Here is an 11,917-nt window from a genome sequence, read left to right as displayed (position 1 = left end):
CAGCAGTACAGAATATATTTAGAAAGGGGGAGGGAAATCGTAAAGAAAGGAGAAACCTGACAAACAGCATGGATATTGAGAGTGCACAGTGGAAGCAGAATGTTGACTGAACTTTGGGTGGTATTGGGTACCAGTGATTCCAGACACATGTACCCAGGCGAACCCAAAAGTTTCTAGCAGAGTTCCTGCTTTTTCTCAGTTATTTTAAAAATGTTTTAAATTCTGTAAGGACTCTTAAATTCCAAAGTAAGTACACTTCATTGTCCATATTGCAAGGTTCACATATTGCAGGTATTTCACATGAAGTACTTCAGGTCAGGTGCTAAGTGGTTTATAACCCTCCAACGTTGTTCAGCAGTGTTAGACTCCAACTGAACATTTGGCTGAAGCTGATACCAGACTGTACAACAACCCTGCAATGTTGTCCGTTGCTTTAACACCCACATTGCAGGCTGGGCTGAGTGCAGCACACTACAACTCTGCAATGTGGCACACTGTTAATATTGCAGGTCAGAGATAAGGCTGAAGCTGGTTTGGATTTCCAGTCAAAAATACCCCAAACCTCTCAGATACCAACAAAGGTTAATTTACTTAAATCTCCCATTCAGACCTCCTCAGCAGGCCAAAAAAAACCCTAGCTGCACGGAGAAGTCTCATGTTCCAAAGCCATGCATGAAGACTGGCTGCACTTTTAAATGCTCAAAAAGTGAATTCAAACCATATAATCAGAAAGCCCTTATACAAAGTATGGGCAAATTATCGATGGCTACTGGAACCAAAGATACCCTGGTGTGTGTCTCCACTAGAGGTATTAGTGGTAAAAAGAATAAATATGGAAAAGAAATGGCCAACATACCAACCATTATGAACAAAAGAGCAGGGAGTTGTAAAACTAAAACCATACGAAGAGATTAAGGACTATTGCAATAGTTGGTTACAATATTATCAAATAGTGCACCTGTTTAACCAAGATAAAAAAACAGGTTTTGAACAGAAAACTTCTAAACTGCAAAGTGAACTACTGCAGTCAAATAAAAAAATTATATTGAAAATGCACCACCTACTCCTTGAATGGGAAAAGTAATAAAAGAAACAACGATAAAGTGGTCACAAGATCTGGGCAAGCCAATACATTTGGATAGGTGGGGGAAATTATGGAGTGTTGAATAATGTATATGGTTTGATAATTTGTTATGTAGAAATTGAGCAATAAAAATATATTTTTTTAAAAAAAATAAAATTTTAGTGGGACAGTCCAAAAAAGAAAAGAATGTGATATAAATGTAAATTGGCTGATGATTGTGCTTGTAACTTGAAATATTTTGAATGATTGTGGTTGTAAATTTAAGTATTTTTTTTTAAAAAAAAGTGAATTCAGAGCTGTAATATTTTGATATTTTAATGTAAAAATGTGAAGCAACAATGCAGTTAGATTCAAAGACCGAAGTCCCTGTTCCAACACTTGTTTTCAGTCTGGTCTGCCAGTCATAGGTTACCAGGGCTGGTTCACCCATGAGGCAAGGTGAGGCACCTGCCTTAGCCGGCGGGATGCATAAGGGCAGCAGATCCCAATGTCGATCTTTATTCCTGATCAAAATAAAAAAATTCCTTCCAGTAGCACCTTAAAGACCAACTAAGTTAGTTCTTGGTATGAGCTTTCGTGTGCATGCACACTTCTTCAGATACACAATGTGTATCTGAAGAAGTGTGCATGCACACGAAAGCTCATACCAAGAACTAACTTAGTTGGTCTTTAAGGTGCTACTGGAAGGAATTTTTTTATTTTGACTATGGCAGACCAACACGGCTATCTATCTACTACTTTATTCCTGATGTTGATCTTCACTCTCCCCTCCTTCCCTGGCTCTTGGAACTGACGTCCAGGAGCCGCAGTGGATTCCACTCGCGCCCTTGTAGGGCGGCCAATCACAGGCGGAGAAGGGGGCGGGGCCTATTTCACCGTTGGAATAACGGTCACTTCCTTCAGCCTCGGTGGGGCGGGTTTTGCCATCTGGTCCCTCTGAGAGCAGGGGTGAGCCTTTCTGTCCACTGGCCTGGTCACTAGAAAGAGACTCAATATTAACGCAGCCATTCTTAAGGAAGGAGCAGCCGCGAAGAGCATCTGTTGTTTCCATACCGGAGAAACACACGACCCCTTCCTTCTCTCCCCACCATCCTTCGTAGGTCGGTGAGAGGAGAGGGACTGGGAGACTTTCCTCAGGTTATGTGGGGTGAGAGAAGGGCGAAGCATTAAGGAAAATATTTACAGGCTTCTCCCCTTCTCCTTTAAGGGAGGCATGTGATCCTTGATAAAGTTAATTTTTTGAAGAATATATCGGGGCAGGACAGCCCCCTAACTCCACATCTACTTCCTGCCTTCGCCACAGTAGCAAGGCTATTGCCCTTCTGCTCTGGGCGCAGCAAAAAAACCAAAACCATCTTGGAAGGGATTTTTTCCTTAGTTTTTCCTTTTTGCCTGTTTGTTCTTGGTTCCTTCTTCCCGCTCCCTTCCTTTATCTCCGCCAGGTTTTCACTTTCTCCTGGTTCCGTAGACCTCTTTATTCCTCCCGCCCTGCCGCTTCATTTCTATGCCTATTTTTCCAGGACTACAAGCTTTTTGGAGGCCTTTGGTCTTCTCTAGCCTCGGGAAGGGCTCAAACATACAGTACCAACATTTGCTTCTGCAGTTCAAAAGCCAAGGTTAAAAGCTGTAAGGGGGAGCTTTTTAATACAGCAGGGAGATGGGAGGTATTTGAAAACAGATTATCCTTCTTTGAATTTCTGCCTGTTTTGCAGGTCTTTTAAATTCAAAAACAAATGGGAAACCTGACAGGAAAGAGGTTGCCTGCCTAATGTGACTCAATGAGAAAACCAAATGTTGTAAAGTTTTGGATGTGTTTTATGTATTTTTAAATAGATTTGCATGTAGGTTCGCTTGCACCATGGGTTGAAGTCCCCCCCCCCCCAATAATTTTGTACAGGTATTGTATAGAGATAGGTCAATTAGGTTAGAGGTGTATGGAGCGTTAGCCTTTTAAAGGCAGGCTGAGATGTAAATAGCCTGAGTCAAAACAATAGCTTTTATCATATGTCATAGATACTCTGCAAGCTCAGTGTAAGTTTTCAGTTATGGCCATTTGAAAAATATTTTTGTTTTAAGGTATCTCATAGTTTCACAGCTGTGTAAATTACCAGCATAAATGACTTGTAAGAACATAAGTGCCAACTCCGAGGGGCCAAGGTCCCTTAGGACCCCCCCCCACAAGTTGTTAGGCATTGCTGTGGGCATAGCCAAGGGTTGGGGTAGAGAGGTGCCCCCAACTCAAGTAAATAAATAAAAGTACTTAACTAACTGAGAAGAGAAGACTCCCTGGAAAAGACAGTAATGTTGGGAAAGATGGAGGGCACAAGGAGAAGGGGACGACAGAGGACGAGATGGTTGGACAGTGTTCTCGAAGCTACCAGCATGAGTTTGACCAAACTGCGGGAGGCAGTGGAAGACAGGAGTGCCTGGCGTGCTGTGGTCCATGGGGTCATGAAGAGTCGGACACGACTAAACAACAACAACACTTAACTGACACCCACCCCCCAATAAATCGTGGGTATGCCCATGGGCATTGCCATTCAAATGGTGTGCATGCACTGCGTTTTATGATTGATTATGCAGAACCCCCCCCCCCAATTTTATTCAAGCTGGCACCCTTGGTCATTGTCATTCTTATATAAGATACATATTTTAATAAAAATTATGACAAGCAAAACCTCAGGGTTTTTTTTTAAAGTTGCCACTATAAATGGGGAGTATAATTTCTTCTGGCAATAAAGAAAAATATTGAAAACAGGTTTCCACATTTCAAAAATAATATGATAACTCTCTTGGCAATAGGACCAAAGATACCAATCCAAGATGGATAAAAAGAAAAGAGGACGTCAAAAATCACTGGTATCTCGTCTCCAGCTTACACCAGAGAATACTAAAGTACCACATATGGTTGAAGGAAAGTTTATTAAGCCCAAACAAGCTTCTATGGAAGATGTGAGACCGCTGGCAGTGAGATTCTATCATTTTTTAATTTGTACACTGAGTAGCAGTTGCTTGTTAATTTCTAGTGTTTTGTAGTATGTTCTTTTAGTGGCTTATCTGGAAACAAGCAGTAGCAATGCATTTAAAATTAAGGTGTTTTAATTGTAAGTAAAGCAAAGCTAGTTCCCTTGCCAAATGTAAGATGTTAAGTTACTGATGAGACATAAACTGGAGTTTACCCTACACAAGCTGAAATGGATTCATGTGTTTGGACTATCTAGTGGAATGGTATCTAATGACTTGTGATGAATTGTATTATTCATATTCCAGCTATAGTCTTTCCTGGAGAAGATGAGCTGCAATGTCTTCTATATGGACTGCACTCAGAGATGGTCTGGAAGATTAAATTGGTCTAAAATATGGCAGACTGACTTTTGTCTGGTGCTCACAGGTTGGAGCATATAACTCCAATCTCACTGAGGCTTCACTAGCTTTCTTTTTGTTTTCCAACACAATTCATAGTGCCGGTTCTAGCTTTTCCCATATAGCCATAAGTACGGTAGTTAAGGAGCAGGTAACCTTCAGGACCTAAGATCAAACTCAGAGGCCTTTGTCTCATTGCCTTTTCATGATACGGTATTCAGATCATGAGCATGAGAGTCAGATGTTTCTGTGGAGGTTCTATGGTTCTGGAATATTCTTCCAGCTGAAAACTATCAGAATCTCTCTGTTTCATCAAAAATCATGTTTCAATGTACCTTTAATATGAAAACATTTTGTTCAGCTCTGCTTCACTTGCTGTTATACCGTATTTACGCAAATCTAATGCACCATCGAATCTACTGCGCGCCTCAAATTTCAAAACCTTGAAACCAAAAAGGTATTTGCTAGTGAATGTAAATATGCCATCAAATCTAATTCACACCCTAATTTTCATGACGTAATTTGGCCAAAATAGGTGTGCATTACATCCAAGTAAATAGAGTAAGACTTGGGGTGAGCATAGTATTCCTGTGTTCTTACCTGTCCTCCTCAAAAAATTATCTGTGCAGTACGTCTGAGAGACTTGATTTCAGCACTGATATAAAGATGCGTGCTTTCCCTTTATACTATCTTGAGCAGGGATGTAGTTTGTTTTTTTTTAAAATGTGCTCTTGAATGAGAATGAGTATCCTAGTGCAGGTGGCATAACTGTAGTGAATGGTTGACTATACAGTGGTACCTCGGGTTACATAAGCTTCAGGTTACATACGCTTCAGGTTACAGACTCCGCTGACCCAGAAATAGTACCTCGGGTTAAGAACTTTGCTTCAGGATGAGAACAGAAATCGTGCTCCGGCAGCAGCGGGAGGCCCCATTAGCTAAAGTGGTGCTTCAGGTTAAGAAGAGTTTCAGGTTAAGAACAGACTTCTGGAACGAATTAAGTACTTAACCCGAGGTACCACTGTAATGCCAAAGTGCATAATCAGTGGCGCCATCTATAGGGGCTACAGCACCTACAATATTTTGTGCTGTGAAAAAAAACTGGGCCCTGAGGAAGTGCCGTCCCAGCTTTTCTTACGGTGCACATGCATGCATGCTGCGTTGCGAAGTTATGGCATACAGTGCAGCACGTTGTGCACCCACAGTCAGGGATCTAAGTTGGCGCCCTTGTGCTTAATGTTGGCTACATTGCCTTTCATTCCAGTTCTGACACAGTAATGTTGTCACTGGTTTTTCTTATCCAGTTGTTTCCAGCTGGGATCCCTCATTCTTTTTAAAAATATTTTTTATTAAATGTTTAACAACAAGCATCACTTTTCCAAAATAAGAGCTATAAAACAGCAACTTAAATTTCCATAATAGTAACCACACAATAACTGATTTGGTGTGATGTCAATAAAATATACAAGATCATAAAAGATTGCGACAAACTAAGCAAAAGACAATATATATTAAATCATGATACATATAAAAAATGAAACACACCCAAGATAATAGTGCAAAATCTTAAAATATATACTGCTTTGAGATGGATTGAAGTGATATAAATAAACTTTTATTCAAAATATTCATATGGAGACAGCACCACCTAGTGATATAAGAGATGTTATAAAAAATAGATTATATGTATATATATATATTTTTTAAAAATCCCCTTTTCCCACAGGGGAGCCTAGTTCACTAAAGAAGGTGGGGGGAGGGTAGGAAAGTTATGTCAACCATACAGTACAAACAGCTGTTGCCAGAAGATTGCCATATTCGGTTGTACTCATAAAATCTATACGGTCTACCCAAGTTGCAGTAAAATGGTCTTCTTAAATTTGTCCTTGTGCAAGTCTATGGTTGCCATACATCTGGGAAATCCCGGACATGTCCTGTAGGGGGGGGCAACATGCCCATCTGGGGAGATTTTTACATTTCAATGAAAATGTCCGGGTTTTAGGGGGTGGGGTTAAATTTATTTATTGCCTCAGGTGGCTCTGCATGCCGTGGCTGCTGCCAGCCTGAGCCGGGGAAAGAGGTGCACGGGTTTGGCAGCTCTGTGCACCTGCACACCTCTTTCCCTGGCTCAGGCTGGCAGCAGCTCAGGCTGTCCTCTTTTTTGCTCTTCAAGAAATGGCAACACTATGCAAGTCTCAATCTATTCACCATTTTTTCCAGTAATGCAATCTGCCATACCTCTTTATACCAGTTTGTAACATTCACTCCTTCCAGGTTTCATCTGCGATTCCATCTGAGCTTCGCACAGCTGTTTACAGAGCAGAGGGCTCAAAAAAACACAAAGTCAAAGCAGAAGAAGGCAAAATGGGTTTTGCATATGTGTACGTATACTTTCTATTGTCTACGTTCTGCTTAGGATTTAGCTTGTTGTTCTTTTCCTCTTTTTAACTGTTCCTCCTCTTTTTTTATTTGATAGTGTGTCTCTGTAAAGCACAAGCAGGGGCTTATCTACACAGAAGGAATTTAGTAGTAAGCTGGCCATCCATCACCTTGTAGTGTCTCTTAGTCTCTTAGATTTATATCAGATACCATTACAGTATCTGGATTCAAGAGTCTTTCAGACTCTTAGCTCTGGTCAGCACTGTTTCTTAAAACATAGATGTAGCAGACTATTCATTTATTTCAGTGATCAATGAAAATATTACTTAAGGGAAACAGATCTGTTTATCTAAATAATATATGCATTCATATAAGCTTCAAAAGACACAAACACTGGATGGAGCTATCTTGGGAAATGCATGTTTCCAAACCTGCATTTTTCGTGATAACAGGAATGTGAGGATGATGGCATTACTTACAGGAGAAAATTGTTGGGAGGATTGGAGGCTGAACTGCTTCCTGGGCTTGCTATTCCCTCAAAATGCTTCTCCATCCAGCTATTCTCCCCCCCCCCCCCCAGCTGAGATGGTTTTGGAGTGTGGCTGGGAGAAAAATAATTAAAAATGGATGGGGAAGAGACATTGGCAAGGGAGATTAGAAGGGAGGGGGGAGATTAAGCACACTTTCAGTTTCCACTGTAAGTGTCTTCTTGTTCCCCACATAAGCGTTATGAGAAAACATGAGATTGGCAGCATTCAGTTTCTTCATACAGTGGTACTTCGCAAGACGAATGCCTCGCAAGACGGAAAACCCGCAAGACGAAAGGGTTTTCTGTTTTGGAGGCGCTTCGCAAGACAAATTTCCCTATGGGCTTGCTTCGCAAGACGAAAGCCCATAGGGAAATCTCCGGGGACCTCTTTTAAATGCTGGTGGTGGGGAGCAAAGCCTTTCCCCCCCTCCGGCCTTCAGAAGAGGTCCAGGAAGGCCGGCGGGGGCCGAAAGGCTTTGCTCCCCACCGCCAGCATTTTAAAAGCAGTCCGGGATAGCAGGGAAGCGCTTCCCGCTATCGCGGACGGCTTTTGAAGGCAGGCGGGGGGGAGCAAAGACTTTCGCCCTCCGCCCGCCTTCAGAAGAGGTCCAGGACCTCTTCTGAAGGCGGACGGGGGGCGAAAGTCTTTGCTCCCCCCTGCCTGCCTTCCCGGGAGAGCGGAGAAAGGCAGCGCGTTTCTCCGCTGTCTCGGACGGCTTTGGAAGGCAGGCGGTGGGGAGCAAAGACTTTTGCCCCCCGCCCGCCTTCAGAAGAGGTCCAGGACCTCTTCTGAAGGCGGGCGGGGGGCAAAAGTCTTTGTCCCCCCTGCCTGCCTTCCCAGGGGCTTTTACATCGCCCCGGACAGCGGAGAAGTCCTCCGCTGTCCCGGGCGATTTTAAAATGCCGCCCGCCAGCATTTTAAGATCGCCCCGGACAGCGGAGAAGTCCTCCGCTGTCCTGGGGTTTTTTAAAATGCTGGGGGTGGGAAGAAAAGCCCTTGTCCCCCCCCCCCAGCCTTCAGAAGAGGTCGGGGGACAGACTGTCCCCGGACCTGGTCTGAAGGCGGTTTCCGTAGGAACGCATTAATTGATTTTCAATGCATTCCTATGGGAAACCGTGCATCGCAAGACGAAAAACTCGCAAGAAGAAAAAACTTGCGGAACGAATTAATTTCGTCTTGCGAGGCACCACTGTAGTTCATAGTTCTTCATAGTTCATCATAATAAATTGCTTCACCCCTCCACTGCTGCTGGAACATAAGCCATGGTTTGCCTGAGTGGTTATCCAGACTTGTGGTTTGTCTCTCTCCAAACGAACCCAAGAGCTGTAACCAAGATTTATTCTTCCCACTTGTGATTTGTTTGTGGGAACCAAACCACAAGTTTAGGTTTGACTGTAATGCTAAGTCAATTCTAGGTAGTACAGCAGCAGGAGGAGGTGAGGAATGAAGTAGCTGCGATTCTCACTTAGTGTACCAGGATGTCGTTCATTTGCAAAGTGACATGAGAAACAGGCCAATGTTTCAGCTGAAAATTCATTTTATTTAAAAGCAGCTCCTTAATTAATGTGATGTTTTAATACACTGCTTCCACACAAGCACTGCATATTCTGGGGCATGTAAAAGTTGTTTCCATGTATCATGTAGAATAGTTTTCAGATTTTTCTTTTTGTGTTTTTAGTTTCTCAAAAATACATGAGGAAAAGATAAAACCAATTGTTGGTCAATGTACTGAACTGACTGAAAGGGATCAGCATCAGAGCATGGAATACTCTGAACTGGGAGATATGAATGATGAGAGACTTTCTTTAGTTCCTCTTCAGGAAGAATCCAGCTGTACTAGTGATGTATCAACTGATGTTTTCATTGAAAGTAAAGGTATAATGGAGAAACTAAGACTGTTATTAAATAGCTAAGCTAGTAAAAGAATTCTGAAATGGTTAAGAATTGCAATTTCCCCCTTCTCCAATTTCTTATGCACATCTTGCAAGTGTGCAGAGATTATATAAGGAAAATCAGATTTTTCACTTGAAAATGTATGTTATTGTGTGACATGTTATGTATACACACACACACATACATGCACACACAAATTGCAACTGAGATGTAATTTGAGACACATTTGGGGAAGGAAGGACTAAATTTGGGGAAGGAAGGACTAAATTCAGCTCGTTTTACTGCAGTTACCAAGTTATTTTCTCTTGACAGAGATGGATGCCATTCACTCATGAGCAACAGAGAATATTATGAAGAACAAAGAATATTAAGCAGAAACTGGCAATAAGTTTCAGTAATCATATATCCTGGGCTTCTAATTAATACAGTGGTTATGTAATTAATTATATTGGTTATCTGTTCCAGGTGAAAATGAAAAGTCTGAAATTCTTCCTGTTTCTACCCGTTTAAGTTGCCATAAAAGAACATGCATGAAATTTCAAGCTGGTTACGATCACAAAACTATAAGAGAGAAAAAACCTCCCTGTTACGATAAAACTGGTGTGTATATTGAAAGCCAAATGCTGTTGCCACATGCACTCTTGAAGTCAGTACTTCTGCATTTGTTTTATCCATGGGTGATTTTTGTCTGTGACGTAGCCAATGAAAAAAAAATTACCCCAGACAAAATAATGCATTTAAGCAAAGTAATTTATGTATAATACAGTATAATTCACTGAAAAGACATCTAAATGTGACACATGCACTTTTAATCTCTCATAGTGACCCACTTTAGAATGAATAAAGCACATCTAAAATCATCATAATTGAAAGTGTAATAAAACAGTTAATGCTGCAGTGGAGAATAATCCTAAACTCAGAACAGTTTTGTAAGGCATCTAAACAAAACCTTCAAAAGCTTGGAAGAGAGAGGAAAAAAATCACCAAAGAAGATGTCTCATCAGCATTTTGGTCATCTGTGTCTCCAGGGGGAGGGAATTCCTGCTTCAACCACTGTTTGGCAGGGAAGAAATGCAGGGGATTTTGAGAGGGTTGGCAAGAAGATTTGGGTCTGAGGAAAGATGTCAAGGAAGGAAGAGTTACTTTTCTGAGCCCTGGAGTGGTTCAGAAAAATCTGGGTTCTTCTGTTTCCTCCCCAGAAGAACTCAGATAATTTTCAAGCTAATTGAATGCAAATTAGGGTGAGTTCACCTGTCTATAAATATAATGATTTCTGCTTTGATTTAAGCCAGCATCCACATTAAAAAGGACTAGCATGTTTCAAACTCGGAATGTCTGTTTTGCAGAAGCGACTTGCCTCAAACCAGAAATTACTGTTTATGTAATAGAAGCACCCCATGACACCCCATGCCAAACAAGACACACCTCTTAATGGACTTAAATTAGTCATACACATTGATTTCAGTAGGTCTACAGTGTGATTAAGTTAGATCAGGGGTTGTCAACCTGGTCCCTACCCCCACTAGTGGGCGTTTCAGGATTCTAGGTGGGCGGTGGTAGGGGGTTCTACGGCACAAGCTGAATCCTCCTTCCATCAAGCACTGGTGGGAGGTAAGGAAATTTTACCATCAAGAAAGATCCATTAGTGGGTGGTAGGTAAAAAAGATTGACTACCCCTGAGTTAGATGTATCCTTTGTGTGCATACTGTAAATAACTTACACAGACTGCCAAAGTTTAATACGTAGTCATAGTTCTATCTCTTTATAATGTCATAATTTTAGAATGGCATGTGGATTTTTACACATACAAAGACTTAATCTTTGTATTTTTAATCTTTTGTTGGAAGCCGCCCAGAGTGGCTGGGGAAACCTGGCCAGATGTGCAGGGTTATATGATGATGATGATGATGTTATTACTGCTTTAACCAAAATTACAGGGTTTTTTGGAACATTTATAATGTTTATACACAAAATAATACTCACTACATTCTTTTCTCTTCCAGAACCAATTATTGACAATGTAGTATCTCATATTTTGAGATTGCTTTAACCAAAATTACAGGGTTTTTTGGAACATTTATAATGTTTATACACAAAATAATACTCACTACATTCTTTTCTCTTCCAGAACCAATTATTGACGATGTAGTATCTCATATTTTGAGACTGAGAGATAGACTTGGGTGGGAGACATCATTACCACGACGTGGATTTGTAGCTAAACCGGCAAATTTAGCTAATTTTCAGAAGATCACGTTGCCGGTATTTACCTTTTCAGTTCAAGTCGGTTTGTTTAATTTATGTATTTAGGATTCAGTTTGGAACCTGTTGAAGGTAATGAAAATTTGTCTTTGATTTTGATGGTTCTGTATTGTGGTTGTGCGACAAAATCCTAGCAAAAAAAACAGAGAAGTGATCCCTTGGGTTCTGGTTTTCATTAGATAGGCCGGCATGGAAGAAAGGTAACTCTAGCTAGTATTTGGTAGATGGATAACTTTTACATATTATGTCTTTCGCTTTCTATTGCACCGTAACTTAAGGACTTGGGTGGTATAATTAAATATTTTAAATCTTCCTTCTGCATTTACTTCTTAAATGTTCTGCAGTATTGACTACAGTATTGACTTATGATTATAGATAGATAGATAGACAGACAGACAGATAGATA

General features: G+C 41.1%; 1 protein-coding gene across 11 annotated transcripts in view; it reads left to right on the top strand.

The window, feature by feature from the left end:
* Positions 1-1,957: 1,957 nt before the first annotated feature.
* The window catches only part of DNAH14 (dynein axonemal heavy chain 14), a 149,189-nt gene continuing 139,229 nt past the window's right edge, over positions 1,958-11,917 (top strand). For 8 of the 11 annotated variants that reach the window (XR_014005918.1, XR_014005919.1, XM_081186340.1 and 5 more), the window contains exons 1-6: positions 2,001-2,184; positions 3,887-4,051; positions 6,722-6,828; positions 9,035-9,231; positions 9,715-9,849; positions 11,378-11,511. Coding sequence is in view for 9 of the 11 variants with exons in the window: in XM_081186340.1 (XP_081042466.1) it covers positions 3,908-4,051; positions 6,722-6,828; positions 9,035-9,231; positions 9,715-9,849; positions 11,378-11,511 (717 nt within the window). In the remaining 2 variants the exon portion in view is untranslated. Of the gene's footprint in view, positions 2,185-2,680; positions 2,701-3,886; positions 4,052-6,721; positions 6,829-9,034; positions 9,232-9,714; positions 9,850-11,377; positions 11,512-11,917 lie in introns of those variants that run through there. The other 3 variants (XM_081186336.1, XM_081186339.1, XM_081186337.1) reach the window with 3 other exon arrangements.

Source organism: Podarcis bocagei (assembly GCF_964188305.1).
Source record: "Podarcis bocagei genome assembly, chromosome: 3".
Taxonomy (NCBI): Eukaryota; Metazoa; Chordata; class Lepidosauria; order Squamata; family Lacertidae; genus Podarcis; species Podarcis bocagei.
Note: the sequence above shows the minus strand (reverse complement) of the source record. Positions and strands in the feature narration are given on the sequence as shown.